General features: G+C 50.0%; 1 protein-coding gene across 1 annotated transcript in view; it reads left to right on the top strand.

The window, feature by feature from the left end:
• Window positions 1-21,367, top strand: part of grin2db (glutamate receptor, ionotropic, N-methyl D-aspartate 2D, b) — a 50,463-nt gene that overhangs the window by 13,821 nt on the left and 15,275 nt on the right. Inside the window, exons 2-10 of the mRNA XM_076041252.1 lie at window positions 3,961-4,315; window positions 5,349-5,555; window positions 7,503-7,769; window positions 10,793-11,121; window positions 13,232-13,346; window positions 16,751-16,956; window positions 18,493-18,661; window positions 20,263-20,416; window positions 21,026-21,151. Coding sequence (XP_075897367.1) covers window positions 4,028-4,315; window positions 5,349-5,555; window positions 7,503-7,769; window positions 10,793-11,121; window positions 13,232-13,346; window positions 16,751-16,956; window positions 18,493-18,661; window positions 20,263-20,416; window positions 21,026-21,151 — 1,861 coding nt within the window. The 5' untranslated portion in view covers window positions 3,961-4,027. The remainder of the gene's footprint in view (window positions 1-3,960; window positions 4,316-5,348; window positions 5,556-7,502; window positions 7,770-10,792; window positions 11,122-13,231; window positions 13,347-16,750; window positions 16,957-18,492; window positions 18,662-20,262; window positions 20,417-21,025; window positions 21,152-21,367) is intronic.

Raw genomic sequence — 21,367 nt, 5'->3', positions numbered from 1 at the left:
AGTTTTTTTTCCTCCTCATTCTTTTTTTTCCACTCTCTGTGGTGTTTTTGCGGGCTTCACTGGAATCCTCTGCAGAGGCCGCTGTACACCGTCAAAGTTGTTGTTGATTTGCCTTCAGCGACACACGCACGCGCGCACACACAAAGAAGAGCAAACCTGCTTTGAGAGTTTGTTGGGGGAAGCTGTTGCAAAAAAAAAACAAAAAACCACGCGCATTAACATTTATTACCTGTAGGGAAAGGACTGAGATCACAGTGGGCTCGCCATATGGAGCCAATAAAATGTTAAAGGAGGCGACGTGATGCGTTTTGATTGTGCGCCACTTTGTTTTTTTGGAGGAGAGGAAGGACAGCAGAGCGGAGGAGGGGTGAGGAGGGGTGAGGAGGGGAGCTTGCCAGCTCGCCAACGCTCCCTCTCTCCTCTCGCTGATTAGCCTCCGTCAACCTGAGAACGTTCTCGCTCTCAAGTAGCCTGTAAATATTCCTGCAGGTGCTTTTTTTTTTTTTTTTCTCAGTTGCTTTTAACGCTCGCCGACACGCGGCTGCCTGCAAACGCCACTTTGTGTGATTGGACGAAACTGAACAAGCTCCGCAGGTAAAGGAGAGGAAGGAAAAAAATCCAAAAAAAAATGATTACATGTGATGAGTTGATGTGGGGAGGCTGCTTATTACAGTGATGGTGGGTGTGCGTTGCTGTAACGGCTGAGACTGACGCTAATGATTGAAGGTGCCGCCGCTGCCGCCGCCGCCGCAGTGAATTTAAAGTTTTAGGGCCTAAAAGAATCATCAAAGGAATGCCTCCCTTTTCTTTTTCAGTCCACCCCAACCACGGCCGAGAAAAAAGGGCTGCAAGGGGCTGTAATATTTATGGCGCTGGTGTGAAACACGGCCCTGGTACGGCGGAAGATCAGGTGATGGCGGCGGCGAGGAGCGAGAGATCCCTCCTCCGCGCCTCCGCACCGGCGCATCCCTCCATCTGCTCGGCTGGAAATCTTTTTTTTCTTTTTTTAGTCCCTGGTTGACCAATTTATCCTAATTCGAACACTTCCTCCTGCAAATCTACATGAGTTGTTCACTCTGCTGTATTAGAGGCTCTGAAGGGCTGAGCGACAAAAAAAAAAAAAAGGAGATTGTTTTTAATGTTAGAATTCCTCACATTTGCATTCGAACAAAAGATTCATTTGCGCGAGCGAATCGAATGAAGCAGTAATCGCCATCTCTCAGCCGCTCTCATTTCATCCGTGCGTGTGTGTGTGTGTGTGTGTGTGTGTGTGTGTGTGTGTGTGTGTGTGTGTGTGTGTGTGTGTGCGCGTTCAGTGCACCGCACACCTCCCCGGCTCCTCCTGATTCACTTTGCACGTAATGAACAACGCGGTAAAGAGATATTATTTGTCTGAGGATTCGATCGCGACGACTCGCTCGTACATCCTGGTGACGGTGGGACGTCTTCTGCTGCCGCGGAGCCTCGCACCACCCACCCCCACCACCACCACCACCACCACCACCACCACCGCATTTAATATGGGGCCCTGACGAGGCTCCTGAGGGAGGCGGGCGGCGTACAGTAGCACTCTGTCTCTCCCTGACGGAGAGTGAGACGCCGGAGTGAAACACGGTGGCAGCCCAGCAGTTAATGGCCTCGGCAGCGACTCGTCCAGATGACTCGTTGGTTCGCCGCTGGATCCCTCCAGCAGCTTCCTCTTGTTTTTTTTCCCCCTCTCCTCCCCCGTTCTCCCCCATCCCCCGCCACGTCTTCCTCGCCCTTAAAGAGGGAGAAAAAAAAACCCGGCAACGGCAACAACAACAACAACCGCCGGCCTGTTTTTCTCCCTCCACCCTTCATTATCACCTCCATCTCCTCCTCCGCTCCCCTGCTAACTGATCTGTCTCTCCCCATCTCCTGGACGCCTCCGTCCCCCTCTTTTCCTCACCCGCATCTGTTTGCCTCCCTCATTCGACCTCTCCTCCTCGTCCTCCTCTTCCTCCTTCTCCTCCTCGTCTACGTCCTCCTCCTCCCTGTCCTCATCTTCCTCCTCCTCTTCCTCCTCCTCGTCATCCTCTTCCTCCTCCTCCTCCTCCTCCTCCTCTGCCACCTCCTCCCCAACTTCCTCCTCCTCTTCCTTGTCCTCCAATACCTCGTCCACTTCCTCATCCTCTACCTCCTCCACATCCTCCGCCTCTTCGCTGTCCTCTTCCTCCTTCTCCTCCGTCTCTACCTCCTCCTCTTCCTTTTCCTTCTCTTCCTCCTCCTCCTCCTCATCTTTCCCCTCCTCCCCACTTCCTCCTCCTCTTCATTGTCCTCCACCTCCTGCTCCTCTTCCTTGTCCTCCACCTCATCCTTCTCTTCCTCGTTCTCTACCTCCTCCTCTTCCTCCCTCTCCTCACTCGGGCCTTCTCTCCTTCATTTCTGCCACTCTTTTCCCCCCTCTATTCACACACCCGCACACACCGAGGGCCCTGTCACTCAGGCGCAGGCAGGTTGCTGGTGTGTTTGTTCAGGCCGAACACGTCCTCGTCGGTGCACTCGTCAATATTTCCTCTCTCGCTCTCTCTCGCTCACATTTGGCTCGGCAGCCTGATGCACTTTGTACTTTTCTCAAGCCTCCATCCCTCACTCTTTTCTCTGACTCTCTACTGTCTTATTCCCCCCCACCCACCCACTCCTCCCATACACACACACACACATGCTTGCCCGTCCCACAGGGTGATCACGGTCAAAGATTTGGCGGGCTGTGACAAACGGAGGGGGGGTCGGAGGTCTGGAGGGGATGGTGGTGGTGGAATGAAGACGAAGGAGGGAACAGATAGCAGAGACGGAGGAGGAGGCAGACAGACAGACAGAAAGACAGACAGACAGACAGACGGTCGCGGAGAAGAGTGACTTTAGAGGGAATATTATGTCAGCGGGCCCCCTGTTAATCAATGCAATTGTGTTTGGTTCCTGAAGCCATGGAAATTGGAAGACGAGATGGGGAATGTGAAAAAAAACGGAGCGAGGAGTGGCGGGGGATGGGGATGGGGAGGGGAAGGGGGCAGGGAGGGAGGGGGGGCAGAAAGCAATGGAGAAGGAAATGGAGAAAAGGGAGGGACGGCTGTTTGGCACCAGGAGTAAATTGAAAATGATGTGCTGTGTTGTGCGTGTGTGTGTGTGTGTGTGTGTGTGGGCATGCTTACATATTAACCCTGCTATCTCCCAGGTAGTCATTATTATTGTGTGGTGGATGGCGAGAGAGTGTGTGTGTGTGTGTGTGTGTGCGTGTGCATGTGTGTGTGTGTTGCGCTTTAACCCTCATATCTCTCCATCATTAAGCTTCTCTAACGGCCGTCGGTGCAGCAACACATTTATCTTGAGTGTGCGCGCGCACGTACGCATGGCTCCTCCGACGCCGCCGTGCGCAGGATTTGGGCCGTGCGAGGGCGAGAGTGTTTACAGTGATCTTAATTGTCGTTATCATTCATGCGGCACAATAACTCCCCCCCACCACCCCCCCTCTGCCCCCCACATCTCTGTCTCTCTCTCTCTCTCTCCGCTCGCTCCCTCTCTTCCAAACGGCCGATCTGTTTCTCTCCTCCTCGTGTTCTTCCTCCTCAGCCCGCAGCCCAAACAGCGCCACTTCATCTTCCCTCCGTCTTGCCGTCTTTCTTTCTCTGTCTCCCCCACCCCACCCTGCATTCCAAACTGCTCGTCCGGTCTTTCTCACCAGCCCAAACTTCCCCTTATTTCTCCGTGATTGCATTGGGAATACGCTGCCTGCCGCCTCTCCATCTTTTCTGCGTGCGGCTCTCTGATCACCCCAGAAACTCCCTCCTTGTCTTCCTCTCGCCCCTTTTCCGTCTTCATTTGATCTCCTCTGTTAATGGACATCCTGAAAAAAACGGCCTGACTTAATCTCTTCCCCTTTTTCTTCCTCCTCCTCCTTCTCCTTCTTCCTCTTCCTCTTCTTCCTCTCCTTTCCTCCAGGCACCCTCTCCTAGCGCGATAGATATCTGCCTCCCCCCCTCCCCCCCCTCCTCCTCGGCAGGTTGCCATGGTCGCCATACCGACTCTCTCTCTCCTATTGGTCCTGGCAGAGTGGGCGGGTCCCTCGGAGGCCTCGCCTCACCTGCTGCTGCGGCCCAGCCCGCGGGAGCGCGACGCCGGGACCGCCATGAACTTCAACATCGCCGTGATCCACGCCGGCGCCACGATGCAGCCGGAGGCGGCGGTGGCCGGGCCCGGGGGCCGGGTGCTGTACCCGGGCTTCGGCCGGGTGTACGGCTCCCTGGGGGAGAGCGTGGTCACCCAGTGGGGCTCTGCTAACGTCATCTGGCTGCAGGTCGGCAAAAAAAAAGAAAAAAAAGTGCCTCCTTCCTTCCGCACCTCCTTCCGCGCTCACGTCGCCGCCCTGGACTTGAATGAGAGGAGTCACAATGAGCCTCCATTATTCATAGCGGCTGCCATTATTGGAGCCGAATGAGCAGCACACTTCCTGTTACGGCCCCAGACATGTCACACAGTCTCACCGTCACACAGAGTCAAAGACTCTCCGTCCTGGACGCTCACCTTTCTGTCTTTCTTTCTTTCTTTCTTTCTTTCCACTTGTGTTTGTTTAACTGAAAAAAAACCCCGCAGTTGCGAAATTCTTACCAACTCAAGCAAATTGTGTAAAGTGTGATAGTTGGTATTTTTCTTTTATCACAGACACATAATATTTTTTTTATGTTGTTTTCATACCTGGACATGTTCCGACGTAAACTTCCGTCTTCCTCAGAAGTTGTCATCTGCTTATGTCATCTAAAAATATTTTTATGTCTGTGATAAAAGAAAAATACCAACAGCCATACATGTTAAATGAAGACATTAGCTGTGTTTCCATGGCAAAAGTACAATTGTGATTTACAGGTGTTTCTATTGAATGGTGTAAAGCCCACAAGTCGTAATTACGTTACGAGAATTAGTTTTGACTGGTTTTGCTGGTCATGTGACCCTCTACGTCACGTTTGTTGACGTGTAAATGTGAGAAAAAGTCTTTCCGTGACACTTTTGCAATATACCACTATATCGATACGTCTGAAAAGCCACCTCATGAGAGCTTAAAAACCTTTTTGTGATATTTGAGAGGTTTTTCGAAGTTTAGGTGTTTCCATTGCCAGTTTTTTATTGCGATATTTAGTTTTTGCGCAATTCTAGGGGTAATGGAAACGCAGCTATAGTGAATCCCATTCAGCAAGCATACATAAAAGAAAAAATGACAAAATTACAAACCAATGGGAATCTTTCAAAATAATCCAGCCATATTCTTTCTTTCTCTCTCTCTCTCTCTCTCTCTCTCTGGCTCTCTCCCTCCCTCCCGTCCCGATGCCCTACAGGTGAACGACAGCAGTCCAAAGACGGTGCTGTCCCAGCTGTGTGAGCTGATGGCGGCGCGGCCCCTGCAAGGTCTGGTGTATGAAGAGGAGCGGCCCCCCCGCACGGCCTGGGGCCCCCTGGCGCCCATGCTGGAGTTTGTCTCTGCGCAGACGGGACTGCCCATTGTGGCTGTAGGAGGGGGAGCAGGGCTGGGGAGGATGCCACAGGTATGGAGCGAGGGGGAGGGGGTTGATGGGAAATGTACTTATTATGGCTGTGTCCTTCATCGCCCCCTACTGTGACTATATAGTCATGATATAGGGGGGACAGCAATATGTTGTGGTGGTCCGAATCCTGAGTGAATATCGGTATGCACCACACCTCCAAAGTTTTTGACTTCAGCATTAATGGGCCCATAGAGCGTGCGCAGTAGTATCACCTCCCATCATGCCTCTGTAACTCACATGATCTATTTGGCCAATCAGAACGATTTTGGAGAAGGTCACTTACAGATACGTCAGGACGCAGCCAATCAGAACGAACAGACACAGCAGCACGTACGACGTTGTGACGTCACACTAGGAATAAACTCTTTTCTGGTGATTTTCTGGCCTTTATTTAATTTTTTTTCAACTGAAAAATCTACAACAGAAAGATTTGCTATGAATCGCATCCATGGGAAAAATGCTTTTTTGGGCCCATGGTATTTTATTTTTTTCCTGCAGTACCTTGAGTAGCCACTGGGAAAAATCGTCACGCCGCCATATGGCCAGTCCAGCATCCAGTTCTTATAATACATCCAAGATATACACTATATAGACTAGCTTTGGCAATATATCTCATCATGCATTGCGCTCACGCTGACCCATATGCTGCAAAGGCAAGCATAATGTTGTTTTTTTTGTTGTTTTTTTTCAAATATATTTATTGAGCATCGGCAACAGAAAAAAGAATTACATACATGAAAGACACGTGTAAGATTCAAACCGGTGCTTCCCTTTTTTTTTTCCCTTCAAATTTCCCACTCACCCTCCCTCCCTTTTAATTTGGCTAATGTGTCACTATATAGAGTTAACAGTGAGCTTCACTGTATAGGGAGAAGTGAGGAGGGAACTAGTTGGTGATTTGGGACACAGCCCAGGGTTTTGCATGTGCGATCCCGCCGAATCACCGTGATTGTAACAATGCAAAACAGGCAGCAGGTCCAGTCAGCCACCAGTCAGCACTCAGAGGCCAGTCGGGGACGTAGCGCAGAGTTGATGGAAAAACGCACAGTATTTGTTGCGAAATCTTGCATCCAGTGAGAAAGTTTGGGAGAAGTGCCAGTGGGATGCAGGGGGGTGAAGGTCAGGGCTGCTGATCTGCTGCAACTCCGCAGTGTTTGATCTGTAAATGGCACCCAGCGAGTTCTCCGACGTTCCCCGGAGGTGTCGGACAAGGTGTGTGTCTGTGTGTGCGAGTTAGCGTACGTGAGAGTGCTTTGCACCCCGGTTTTAAGCCGTAACGTCGGCCGGCCTCCGCCAGCGCGTGTGCGGTTTTTGTCTGGGATTTTTTTTGTTGTTGCCGTGCCGTCTGAGCAGAAGCTTTTGCGTTTGTGCTTACAAATACGAGTTTGAAGCGCTCACTCTTGAGGAATGAAGTTGTAGCACTTTGATGAACTTCCTTTGAAGATGCACCCTTGCCTCGTCCTCGCCAGCTCGCAGAAACACCCACAGACACACACACACACACACACGCACACACACTTCTGGACGTCACAGGAGAATTTGTTCAACAATCCTGGCTGCCTGGCGGCCTGCGGCTACACGATCTGCTGCTGCTGCTGCTGCTGCTGCTGCTCCATAAACACTGGCAGCCCCCGCGATGCCTCCATGTCGTGCATTAAGATGGAGCGGCTCCACCCGCTTTGCCTTTGTAGTGGGAAAAAAAAGAGCTGTTTGTTTCCTGGCGATACAGTAACGTCGGTCGGTTGACTTTCCAGAAAAGGAGGAAGAAAGTCGCAAACGCTAAAAAATTTTTTTTGCAACTTTCTTTCTTCTTTTTTTTCCCATTTTTCTTCAAAATTGCTGCTGGTCTGCTAACATGCAGCTGTGCTCCACTTCTCTCCTGTTTTTAAACCAAACCTGCTGCTCTCTTCTTCTCTCCCTCCTTCTCTCCTCATCCAACCAAATCAGGAAACGGGCTCCATCTTCCTGCAGTTCAGCTCCTCCACGGCGCTGCAGCTGGAGGTGATCTTCGAGGTGCTGGAGGAGTACGACTGGACGTCCTTCTCCGTGGTGTGCACGCGCCACCACGGCTACCAGGACTTCCTGTCGGTGGTGGAGGGCCTGACGGACGGCTCCTTCATCGGCTGGGAGAAGAAGAGCGTGGTGGTCCTGAACGTGACCGACGACCCCAGCGGGGCGCGCACGCGCAGGCTGCTGAAGGAGAACGAGGCGCAGGTGAGACGGGGGGGAGGGAGGGGAGGAAAGATGGGGGGAGGAAAGAGGGGGAGGAAGCGCTGCGGGGGCCACAGTGCCGCGCCCCCACCGCGACGACGCCCTGCCAGGCGGCTCCCCAGCTTTGTCCTTCCTTCTTCGACTCTCCCCCTGGCCCTCCGCGTCTCTCGCTCTCTCCCCCCTTTCTCCTCTATCCCTCTGTTCTCCCCTCCCCCATCCCCCCATCCCCCAATCCCACCCCCATTCCCCCCCACGCACACACACACACACACACACACAACCCCCGTCAACACATCCAGAGTTCGGCGGAGAAAAAGAAAAGAGAAAGAAAAGCACAAGTCGTACTTTAGATTTATAGTTTTAATTTAGATCATAGATTTATATTATTTACACACACAGACACAAGATGTGGGTGTTAGGAAACCTATTCTTTAAAAATCTGTTTTGCCAAAAGACAGATTATTATTATGATAATTATTATTATAATAATTATCATAATAATAATAATTATTATTATTATGATCATTATTATTATCATTATTATTATTATGAGGTTGACTTGTGCTTTTGGCTCACCCCACACCCCCACTCTAACATGCCTGCTTCCTCTCCCACAATGCCTTGCTGCTTCTCCCCTTCCTACCGCATCCATCTGTTTTTTTTTGCTCCTCTGTTTCTTTCCACATTCCACTGATTTCCTCATTTAATTTTCCTTCTTCCTTTTTTTCTTCCTGTATCTATCTATCTATCTATCTATCTATCTATCTATCTATCTATCTATCTACCCTTTTTCGCTCCTACCCCCCACTCCTTTTCCTCCCTCTCTGGTGCATTCGTCCTTCCCTGCTAGCTGCATGTGTCTCCGACCACAGACTCACTGCTGCTGCCGCTGCCGCTGCCGCCGCTGCTGCGGTTTTTGCTCCCAGTTTCAATGTCATCACTCATGTCCCAGCACGACCACTGCAGCACTGCTTTGTGTGTGTGTGTGTATGTGTGTTTGCCCGGCCGCTGTCTGCTTATATGTGCACGGTGCATTGTGATTGGACGGCTCCGCTCTGCCTGGTGTCGCTGTGGATGTGACCTGCTGTAAGCTGCTGGTCACCTACATGCGGCGCTTTGCCTTCTGTTTTTTTTTTTTTTTTTTCAGCATCACCCTTCTTCTTCTTCTTCTTCTTCTTCTTCTTCTTCTTCTTCTTCTTCTTCTTCTTCTTCTCCTTCTTCTTTTTCCTTCTTCTTCTTTTTCCTTCTTCTTCTTCTTCCTTCTTCTTCTTCTCCTTTTTCTCCTTTTTCTTATTTCTCTCTCCTGCAGGACTCATTCAAATGCTCTTGATGTTGCTGGACTCTCTCTCTCTCTCTCTCTCTCTCTCTGTCAATGTTAGAAGGCCTGTTGCAGGTCTGGCGGTCGACTCCCCTTCCACTCGGATCTCTCACCTTCTGCCGTTCCATTCTGAACTCTTTCAGCTTCCTGCTCGTCAGTGTGTCTCTCCCTTCCTTCTTCCTCGTACCATTCCCCCTCTTTAGACCTTGTGTGTGTGTCTGTGTGAGTGTGGGTGTGTGAGCAAGTGTGTGTTTATAACTCTGACCCCCTCCCCCTCCCCTGGACACTCTTGTTCATTCCCAGTCTAATTCACCTGAAGGTTTTATTGGTGCTCAGGCAGAATTGTTCTGCCAGGCGGCCGTCACAGCTTGAACCTCAGTGAAGGCTGCAGCGCTGGAAACTGCCCCCCCCCCCCAAGTCTTTCTCTCTTAATTCCGCTTTTGTCGTTGTTTATGTACTTTTTCTAATTTAAAGCCCCCCCCCCCACCCTCCCCAGCACCACCAGCAGCTTTACATTGTTTGTCAGCATTTATCCAGCTGCCATTCTGCTCAACTCAGCTCAGCTTTATCTTCCTCTTGTCGATCCTCCCTTCTCCCCATTTAGCCTCTAACCCCTTAAAACCCTCTTCAGTCAATTCCAACCCTCCCACCCCACCCTGCCCGAACCCTTTTGCCTCAGCAGTTGCAGCAGAGAGCTCATCCCATGCTCTGTCTCTCCTCCTCTCCTCCTCTCCTGCCTCTCTCCATCCTTCCACTTCTTCTTTTTCTGCAAACATCTCTAATCTCTCCAGGTGCCGATTTCACCAGAAAATGTCATCTTTTTTCTTTTTCTTTTTTCTTTTTTTCTTTTCTCTGATGCTGCCCCTCCCTCCCCTCCTTCTCCCCTCCCTCTCTCCTCCTCCTCTGTTGCACTCTCCAAGGAGTGACTTTTTCTGTTCTCCCTGATTACTTCCCGCCTCCCTTGTTTTCTGCGGCTCCACTCCTCCACCTCTCCTTCCTGCTTTTAATAACATGTCACAGTTTAACTTCCTCCCCCTCCCCCTGTTTTCCCCCAGGTGTGTTTGGTCTTTCACCTCCCCAGCCTTCCTCACCCCCCCACCCCCCTCTCCACCATCCCCCTCGCCGCTCCCCGCCCCTTTTTTAAAATATTTTTTTCACCCCCTTCCGCATGTCTGCCCAACCTCTTGCACTTCTTTCGTTTCCCTTCATGTTTTACCCCCGTTTTCATTATTCATAACCACAGCTTGTTTCATCAGGCCCAGGCTCATTAAGCACCGACCCCAATTGCCTCTTTGCACCTCCCGGTCCACAAACATTGCTACTCATCCGCGCTTCCCCCCCTTCTCTCTCCCTTTCCCTCTCTCTCTCTCTACTCTTTGTCTGCTGCCTCCTTTGGAATCATACCCCTCCGCCGCCGTGAACCTTATCGCGGCCGCTTGCAGATACGGTTCCCCTTTACCTCCCCTCAGCGTCCTTGTTCCTCCGATACGGACCTTCCTATCCCGCCATTCCTGCCCCGCTCCGCCTCTATCTGGGCCCCCCCGTTCCTTCTCCGAGACCCTCTGTCTCACTCCACATCTCCCATCCCCTCCTTATCTCACTTGCGTGTGTGTGTATGTGTGTGTGTGTGTCTGTGCCTGTGCGTGCGTGTGTGTGTGTGTGTCCTCCCTCATCCCTGTTCCCTCCCTGCCTCCCTCCTGTCCTCCAGGTGCGCCTGCTCTACTGCTCCCAGGAGGAGGCGGAGCTGGTTTTCCGGGCCGCCTGGGCCGCCGGTCAGGCCGGAGCGTCGCACATGTGGTTCGCGGTGGGTCCGGCCCTCTCGGGTCTGGGCATGGAGAACTTGCCGCGGGCTGTGTTTGCCGTGCGGCCCCAGGGCTGGCGGGACGAGCCTCGGCGGCGCATCGCCCGGGGCGTGTCGGTGCTGACTCACGGCGCCGTGGCCACGCGGAAGGACTACGGGACCACGGGAGGGCCCAACTTTGTTACCAACTGCATGACGGACGCCAACCAGACCCAAAGACTGCGGGGCAGGATGAGGTGAGAGGAGCGACGGCAGAGAATGAAAGTATGTTTTGCTTTTTTTTTTTCTAATATTGTATTCATGCGGGTGCAGCAAGAAGGTTGTGGGTTCGATTCCAGGCCTGGGACCTTTCTGTGTGGAGTTTGCATGTTCTCCACGTGTCTGTGTAGGTTCTGTCCGAGTTCTCCGCCTTCAAAAACATGCATGTGAGGTGAATTGGAAACTCTAGATTGTCTGTGTGAGTGCGGATGGTTGTTTGTCTCCACGTGGGCCCTGCGATGAACTGGCCACTTGTCCAGGGTGTCACCCTGCCTTCACCCTATGACAGCTGGGAGAGGCTCCAGCAGACCCCCGTGACCCTGAGTGCAGGAAGCAGCGGGTATTGAAAATGGATGGATGGATGTTTTCATGCTATAAGTTTTGTTGGGTCGAAACCTTTTGATCTAGCTCATATCTGAGCCAACAGTATAATTACATGTGCTGTATATCATGTTTTGCAAGTGTTGCTAGGTTTTTGGTTTGGCTAAAACAATAAATTTGTAGAGTCATTTTGTATATGATGATGTGCATATACAATTTGCAAATGTTCAACTCTGTGTTTGGGATCAAGGCTCATCCCATCTGTAATCTCTCCAGTATTTCTTTAAGAGGGACAGACAACAACTGCAAAATGTCTGATAGGGAGGAGCAAGATTCAGGTGCTGCAAAAAAAATAAAAATAAATGAAACAAAACGTCAAGGTCTTTTCGAATCAATCCATAGAAGCGTCAATACTTCCAATCCTTCAGTTCCAGCTGCTCGCACAAATGTGCACATTCATTTTGCTTCCAGATGGAGCATCAGAACAGACTAACCAGGGTCGACTCTAGTTCAGGTTGTCCAAGTGCCTAAACAGCCACGTTGAGGCTGTCTAAGCTGGACAGGTGTCGTCCTTCAGACCTTCAGAGCGACTGCGTGACAGCGAGGACGAAGGAAAATGTGAGCGTGAAAAGAGACATCTGGAATATACAAGAGGCCGTTTCAGGTGTTTTGCAATCAGACCAGTTGCTTGGATGGCAGACTGAGCTGGGAGGTAGTTGGGTTGAGTTGGTAGTTTCGGTGTGAGCGGCGGGGGCCCACACGGGGAATGTGTGAATTTGGAGCTGGCCATCATCCATGCAAAATAGATGTTGTTGGTGCGTGTAGTTGTGAGCTGGCAAAATTAGCCCAGCATCTGTGGCAAGCAGACCATGTCTCATGTTTATTAATGAGCTGGCTTTAATATATTCTCTCGTTGGCTGTGCAAACAGGCCGCGGTTGCACTTGAACAGGTAGCTGGAGTGGCTCCGATTTTTTTTTTTTTTTTTTCCATCTCGCTTGGTTTTGCAGAGCTTTGGATGGGCGCCGAGTGCTCGCTATCAAACAGAGACAACTCGGAGTTTGTTCGTTGTGAAAAGGAGACAAATATGTAATTAATTTGTTTGTCTGCAGCCTATTCATTAATGGAGCACAGCACAAACATCGCGCTAACTAAAGGGGGACGTGATTAATGAGTCTCTTCTTCTTTTTTTTCGGGAGCCAGGAAGTGAAAACAGAGCAGGTTTCTACCATCAGGGTTTTTTTTGGGTTGTTTTTTTTGCGCTGCTACCTGCTGTCCACTGTCTGCAACTACAATCTGCTTCTTCTTTGTTTTATTATTATTATTATTATTATTATTATTATTATTATTATTATTATTATTATTAATAACTAAAGACAGTTGGTCATGTGCCAAAAAAAAAAAAATCCTTGAGGATTTATTATTTACTTTTTTGGGTCGACATGACAACACACCCTCACTGGGTTCAGATTAAGATTACAACAAAGGAAAGTTAGGCAAACAAAAGGTGTGATTAACAAAAGAGGTTTCGTCCTATCCGGTGCATCGATCCAGCGTGATTCTCCACAGAACCGCAGCTGACAATGCAGCAGCAGTGGCATCAGCAGCAACGGCGTCCAAGGACCTGACACTTTGCTTTGTTTGTGTTATTTGTCTGAAGGTTTAATTAACAAACGAGCCCTAAATGTCACCCACCTTTAAAAAAAAAAAAAAAAAAAACGTTCTTTCCTCACCATCCGTCCTGTCCTCTTTGTTCTTCAACCACGCAGGTATTTCAGCAACATCACGCTGGGCGGTCGGGACTACTCCTTCAACAACGACGGCTACCTGGCCAACCCCTTCCTGGATGTCATTTCCTGGACGCCAGGACGCGGCTGGGAAGATGTGAGGACGCCGCATGGCTTTGTTTTACGCAGTTTTTTTTGTGCCTCCCCTCCCCCTCTGAACAACCGCAGTAGTTTTTTTTTTTTCTTCTCCCCGTGCCTTTTCTTTTTTTTGCTGACTCAAGCAGTGTTATTGAGCCTTAATCTCTGTGAGCTAGAGGAAAGGGAGGATGGTGCGCTGGTCCAGCATCTAAAATAAGAATGTAAATCTGACGGCGAAGATTCTGAACTCAAACGGGTTGGTCTCAACGTCACGTCGACTGCGGCTGCCGGGAGCCTGAGGCGGAACATTGAGGTTATGATTCCACTGTTCACTCTCTGCTGGCTCCTCAGTGCCTTGTTTTAAGGCACACACACACGCACACACTGGTAGCCAGTCACTCGGTCAGGCAAAACGACAAGTCAAATTCTTCCAAATGCTTGTTGTCTTTCCCTCCTCGGCTCCACATTATCGTCCACGTACGTTCAGATGTTTTTTTGTTTTTTTTATTTTGGCGGGGCAGGGGGGGGAAATAAGCAATTGAAGAACGTCGGCTGTGACAAATCAGTTTGCGATTTCATCTAGTCATGCATAAAAACATTCTCTAAAGTAAAATATATATATATATGTATGTGTGTATATATATATATATATATATGTATATATATATATATATATATATATATATATATTAGACTTGGTGTTCGCAAATCAAAGCTCGACTGCTATCTGCAATCTCTTCAGCACAAAAGAGGAAAAAAAATCCCTTTTGGGGATTTTTCTCAGCTGTTTCACTCTCAGGCTGCAGGTTCCAAACACATGGATTGTTTTAAGGGAGAAAAACAACAGCAACAAAATGTCTGATAGGGAGAAGGAGCAATATTCAGACCCTGCAAATAAATAAATAAATAAATAAATAAAGCTAAATGTGAAGCTCTTCTTGAATCAATGGGAAGATCCATCAATACTTTCAACCCTTCGATTCCATCCGCTGGCACTTTTCATTTTTCATCATTTCGCTGAAAGCAACGTGCTGGTGTATCTCTGATGGATGGAGGCTGATTTGAGCTTTTAAACGAATCGCTGATGTACGCAGTGCACAGGTTCGCTTGCTGCCGTTACTACCCTGTTGCGGACCGTGTGTGTGTGTGTGTGTGTGTGTGTGTGTGTGTGTGTGTGAGTGTGTGTGTGTGTGTGTTTGAGCCTTCTTGTCTTGATAACTGTGTGCACACAGGCGCCGGCACCCGTGGCACGTCATGCATATTCTATGAAGCTGCGGTTTGTGCAGAAATCCTTCACACAAAGCCGTGTCACCTGTTGGATGCAGTTTTTTTCTCTTTAATGCACCAGGATTTTTTTTTTTTTCCTTTTTTGTACCTCTCTGCCCGTGTCAGAAGACAGAGCGCGAGCCTCATTTCCTCCGCGGCGTCACTCTTGCATAACGGCGACGCTCACACCCGGAGCGAGCACGCCGTGTGCGAGAAAAACGGAACATAATCACTCGCCGGCCGTGTGCAAATGCACCAGCGTTGGGCTTTCCACGCTAACGTGCATGACACATGTGCACACATGAATGCACGCGCACACACACACACACACACACACACACACACACACGCACGCACGGGTGGTCTGCAGCCTCCTGCTGGTTTTAACAGCCCACCAGAGTCCAGCTGCGGTGCCGTGTAACATGCTGACTTCTGCCGTATCCGTCAAAATCCCTTTCAATTAGGAGCTCCAGCGCTGCTCCTTCCACTCTGCAAACCCTGGAAACTCAGCCGCCCGCCCACACACACACACACACACACACACACACACACACACACACACACACACACACACACACACACACACACAATACATGCACGTTACACGCGCACATCCACATTCGTGTGCACGTAAATGAGGACACATACTTTATGCTTTCACACATAAATGCTCACACCCGTTTTGCATGAAACAAATTGCGCACACACACACACGCACAAATCCACAATGAGGATAAGACGCCTGTATCTGCCTATTATGCACATCCACGCTGTTGGCTCTCCCTGAATATTTAATGTTCTCTTTACAATGACTGCACCATTACCTCCAGCCCGGCAGCGGCCGACTTAGCTTTGCGAAACACTGCAGACGGAAGATTGTCCGGTATTAGCGCGGCTCACTCGGGCTACAGACACGGGATGCCGAGCTAAGTGTTTTAGGATATTACCTGAATTAAATGAGGGGCCCATTAAGCACGCCTGCAGCCGCCACAGTGTAACATTTAGATACGGCGCCGTGCCCAGTTCTTACCAGAGTTTCCTTTTTTCTCCTTTTTTCCCCCTCAAAAATCTCAAGTCAAGATCAGAGACACAATTCCTGGTTGTTCACGATTCTGACATTTGCCTTTGCTTGTTTTGTTCCTTTCCCCTGGACGTTTGCCTTGCAGAGAGTGGAAGTGCTCCCGTGTTGCTTTTTTGATTTAACATCAGTTTGTCGCTGCAGCACGAGGAGACTAAACTTTACTCTGCTGACCTGCTCGGACGCTCGCGTCCCAGCGCTAGTTTTGTTACACGTGCAATCGCATTTTGCACGTGTTGGCCAGTGGCTTCTATTACCATGCGATCACGCCCAGATGTGTCCGGAGAAGCTTCAGGAGAGCGAGCAGGTGGGAGGAGAAACAACCGTTCACTGTGCGTACGTCAGTGACCGGCAGGCACCGGCACCTCCGGAGGTCCATCATGTCAGCAGTGCAACACCAGGAGGACACATGGATGTCATAACAGGAAGGCCTGACGCACAAATGCAGTCACTGTAATTAACACAGAATGATACGTTCAAATGCTTCAGAATTTTAAGTTTTCTTTCCCTAAACACCAGCGCACGAGATCATTGCCAGCTAGCGCATCATTCATGAGGACCGCCATGACTTATTGAGATCCCAGGAAGGAGAAGATGAGTTGCGATTCGTGCGGAACATTAATATAATAAAACCACTCAACTGCTACTTCCTGAGCCGGCCTGTGTGATTCACACTCTGCGACCACAAGCTCGACTGTACCTTCGAGAGTAAATCTGTCAGCCATCATAAAGACATTCGGAGCTGTTTCTGCTTGTCACTATGGCCAGACAGGACATTAGGTTTGGAGGAAGAAAGATGTCTTTTTGTTTTTTTTAAGTTTTACTCCCAAAATACAAGCGCACAAGATCATTGCAAGCTATCGCGTCATTTAGGACCGCCATGTCTTCACAGTAGTGTTGGCGGAAATATCGATACATCGATTGAAAATCAATATTTTCGAAAATATCGTATTGAAGTCTGAAATCCAGTATCGTGAAAACACTGCTTCACAGGATGGTGGAGATGATTTGTGATTGATGGAGAACAATGCTTTCTCCCCCTCTGACGTCCCTCTGGTCTCCTCCTCCTCTTCCTCCAGGTAGGCTGGTGGGAGAACGGCGTGCTGCGGCTCCGCTACCCGGCCTGGTCACGCTACGGGCCCTTCCTCAAACCCCCCGACGACGCCCAGCACCTGCGCGTGGTCACCCTGGAGGAGAGGCCCTTCGTCATCGTGGAACTGGCCGACCCAGCATCAGGCACGTGCATCCGTGACTCTGTGCCCTGCAGGAGACCACTCAACGACAGGTTCAGTAGCACTTCTTTTTTTTTTGATCGGGCATACAACCATCCAGAATACACTAAAGATGATTAGGGCCACAAAGAGAGAAAAAAAACTAATTTTTTTAGTTTAGTTAGAAAGCTACTCTGGTGAAAACCAAAGTACCTCACGACACTCATGCACACAGCCGTTGTCGTCTTTCATCACAAAATGACAACTTTTTTCTCGATATTTTGACTTTTGTCTCGACATTTGACGGAATCGAAACTTCAATTTCAATTTTAAAATGTTGACTTTATTCACAAAATCGAAACTTTGACTTTAATCTTGAAATTTCGACTTTATTTTCAATATTTCGACTTACATCTCGAAATTTTGTGCTTAATCTCAGAATGGGAATTATTGTGTATTTTTTTTTTCCTCTTGTTGTGACCATAATCCGCTTTTGTAAAAATGTAGCGTCTCACAAAGGGGAAAAAAAAGGTGTGTGTGTGTGTGTGTGTGTGTGTGTGTGTGTGTGTGTGTGTGTGTGTGTGTGTGTGTGTGTGTGTGTGCTTGTGCTTGTTTGTCTCTCTGACAAACAGGTAACTTGCCCTGTAACCATGAGTGATAAAATCATGATATATAAAAACAATTCGGACGACAAGTCAACTCTCTCTGCACAGAAAAAAAGTAATTTGGAGAAACCTATTGGAGAAAGAAGTCTTTCTATTGGTCAGTCGTGAATGGCGCTCTCGAGCTCCGGCGACCGCGTCCGATTGAGGCGACATCAGTCACCATTCAGAGCGGCGGCGGCAGCGGTGGCGTCCTGGCTCGCCGACTGTGATCAATAACAGACGGCTTTCCAGAGGGATCAGTGGAATGACTCAGGGCTCCGGGATCAGATACCACCACAGTGGAGCTTTATGGTTCATCAGCTACTGAAGGAATGACAGCGCCTATCCCACAGTGGTCGATCAAACCTGTCACCAAGGACCACATCGCCCCTCCTCTCCTTTTTTACTTTCCCTCCCTCTCTTCTCCTCCACTTTCCTTTCCTTTCCTTACCTTTCTTGTCATTTTATCTTCTTTCCCTTCCTTTCCTTTCCCTTCCTTTCCCTTCCCTTCCTTTCCTTTCCCCTTTTCCTTTCCTCTCCTCTCCTTTCCTTCACTTTCTTTTTTCTTCTTCTCTCCTTTTCTTTTCCTTACCTTTCTTGTCCTTTTTCCTTTCCCTTCCCTCCCCTCCCCCTCCTTTCCTTTTTTCGTTTCCTTTCATTTCTTCATCTTCTTTCCTGTCTTGTTCTTTCCTTTCTTTTCCATTTCTTTCCTCCTTTCCTTTCCTTTCCCTTCCTTTCCCTTCCTTTCCCATTCACCTTTCCTTTCCTTTCCTCCTTTCCTTTCTTTTGCTTTCCTTTCCTTTTCACCTTTCCTTTCCTCCTTTCCTTTAGTTTTTTTTTCCTTTCCCCCGCTGTTCTCCCACTGCACCTCGGTCTCACTGCGGACTGTTTAAGAACAATCAGGGCTTTTTTATGAAGATGCAGTTTCTCTCTCTCTCTCTCACTGACACTGTGCTTCTCTCCCAGTGCCATCCACGAGGGTGTGGCCCCCATGAAGCAGTGCTGCAAGGGCTTCTGCATCGACATCCTCAAGAGGCTGGCCAAGATTGTGGGCTTCACCTACGACCTTTACTTGGTGACCAATGGGAAACACGGCAAGAAAATTGATGGGGTTTGGAACGGCATGATTGGGGAGGCAAGTCTCAGTGCGCGTGTGTGTGTGTATGTGCGCGTGTGTGTGTGTGCGCGTGCACGCGCGCCTGTGGTTCTGCCTGTCTGCCTTTGTGAGCAATGTGTTTTTTAGATGTTGCTAAGGTGTAACCGATGTGTGTGTGTGGGGTGTGTGTGTGTGTGTGTGTGTGTGTGTGTGCGTGTGTGTGTGCGTGCGGTTATTTATATCCCATGCATATTTTCCTGTGCACGCACGGCCTCTCGGCGGCTTCCCACCATGAGCCGCTGCTTCCTGGCCGACCGGTTAAACGCTGCGTGTCACATCAATCACCCAGAGATTTATAAGCACTTAACAACTGGCAGCAATCAGACAGTCGTCATCTATCACGAGGCAGCACGTGTGCAGATGAGGACGTGGGGGGAGTTCGGGGGGCGGGGCTCATACACTCACACACTGGTACAAATGAGATGGACGACGACGACGGCGGAGGCTGAAATATTAGTATTTGTCTGCCGCCGTCGTTGTACACAAACACACTGTCACTCACCCCCCTGCAACCTCCCCACCTTCACCAGCACCATCCCCCTCTGTCCCCCCCGGCTAGCGGCAATTAGCTCCTGATGTTCTCTCGGCGACGCTCGCCCCCGGGGTCGTGACCTCCCGTCGCGAAAGGCCGCAGAGATGGCGGCAGAAATGAAGAAAAACTGGGCCTAATGACACCATCGTTCACGTAGTACGCGCTCGCTCTCTCTCTCTCGCACGCACGCACGCACACACACACACACACACGCACACACACGCACACACAGACACTCTGGAGCGCTCGGCTGTTTCTATCTCGGTCCCTGAGGGAACGCGGCCAAACGCCGCTTGTCACAGGTTTCCAAAACAGCTCCACATCGGTGCCGCGTCGCTTCATCACTCTCAACCCGAGCGCCGGCCGCAGCTGTCCGTCTTCTTTGTTATGATTTTTTTTTTCACCTCGCACACGCCGGAAAAAAGGCCAACAAAACTCTGTTTTCTCAGACTAACGTCTTTGCCTTTTTGATCAGATACTCCAAAGCCTCCTTGCGATTCTTTGATCAGGTAATCCGGTGGAGTTGGCAGAGTGGAGGTGGGGAGGGGTAGGGAGGGGGGTGCCACGCTTTCTGCTTCGTTTAATTTTTCTGCTGATTTGCTCTGAGGAGTGGATGTGCCATGTCTAATGTAGATTAACACTTCACTTGTGGAATCAGTAGACGCAGCGTTTTCCAGGGTTTTTTTTTTTTTCTTTCTTCTTCCCGCTTCTCTCGATGGGGAGGGGAGGGGGGGGGGGGGCGTCAGCTCATTTGGCATGCTAACGAGATGCACAGGAGACACATGTTCGGTGTTTGTACCAGGCCGATCGCTCTTGTGCCGCTTCCCGCACGGCTCGTTCAAGAGTGCGGAGAGGGAGAAAGGAAAGGGGGGCGGGGGGGGGTGGGGGGGGGGGAGGGGGAGACACGCGCTGCTGTCGACTCCAAAATTTTTTTTTTAAATAAATAACGATGTAGAGAGCTGACGGAGCAGATGGAATTATAAACCAGATCGCACTCCCACCGCCGGCTCTCCTGCCCCCACCCCCACCCACTACACCCCCACTACAGGTGGTGTACAAGCGGGCGGACATGGCCATCGGCTCGCTGACTATCAACGAGGAGAGGTCAGAGGTCGTGGATTTCTCCGTCCCCTTTGTGGAGACGGGCATCAGCGTGATGGTCTCCCGCAGCAACGGCACCGTGTCGCCGTCCGCCTTCCTGGGTAAGAGAAGCACCGCCCCTGCCCCCCCCCCTCCCCGCCGCTCACTCCTCCACCCCAACCCCCTAGCACCCCCCTCCCCTCCAGGCCCGCCCGCTCGTCTCCAGACCTTTCAGCTGATGTGCCGAGTCTCACCTAATTGCAAAGTTGCCGAGTTTGCGCGATGAAGGCGCCTCAGTCGCCGGCCGCTGGTCCTCGCGCCCAGATTAGCCCCTTGTTTGTTCATTTACTTATTTATTTATGTACTTATTTTAATGTATTTTTCTTTCCCCCCTCTCAGCTTGCACACCCGCATCTTTGCAACTTCCAGACCGGCCCCGTCAGCAGACTGCAGGCTCTGCAGGAGAATTGCATTATTTTGGGGGGCGGGGGGTAGACGTCGTGGAGATGATTATTAAAAGATTAAAAACTGCTCGTGTTCATCTGAGGAGTGCGAGTCTTATCTCTGCTGCCGCTGCGCCGTATTTAGCCGTTAATATGCCACTCTCTATGTAAACTCGGACCATCTGTTGGTTGAAATAATTACCATTTTAACGCGGAAGTTTCACGCTCTCGCGTCTGTGTTTATTATGATTATTTTTTTTTTATACTTGTATTTCTTTTCCTGCGCAGAGCCCTACAGTCCAGCCGTGTGGGTGATGATGTTCGTCATGTGCCTGACCGTCGTGGCTGTGACCGTCTTCATTTTTGAGTTCTTCAGCCCCGTGGGCTACAACCGCAGCCTCCAGACTGGCAAGAGTAAGTGTTCGCTCAGCTCCCAGCTGCCACATCTGTTCCCGTCCCAGTCAAAGCGAGGGTCAGGCTGACAAACGCTTTGCCGGAACGTGGTTAAAGTGGTTTCAAAAAAAAAAAAAGGTCCATTATGTGACACTCGACGTTAGTGTTTCTGTCAAGAGCTGGTGTCAGTCTCTGTGCTGGGAGGGAAACGCTCACTATTGGACAATGTCGGTGTGT

Source organism: Nelusetta ayraudi, unplaced genomic scaffold (assembly GCF_046127955.1).
Source record: "Nelusetta ayraudi isolate G7.1 ecotype Tasmania unplaced genomic scaffold, CSIRO-AGI_Nayr_v1 ptg000063l, whole genome shotgun sequence".
In the NCBI taxonomy this organism is placed as follows: domain Eukaryota; kingdom Metazoa; phylum Chordata; class Actinopteri; order Tetraodontiformes; family Monacanthidae; genus Nelusetta; species Nelusetta ayraudi.
The sequence above is the reverse complement of the archived record's forward strand: the minus strand, read 5'-3'. Positions and strand labels throughout refer to the sequence as shown.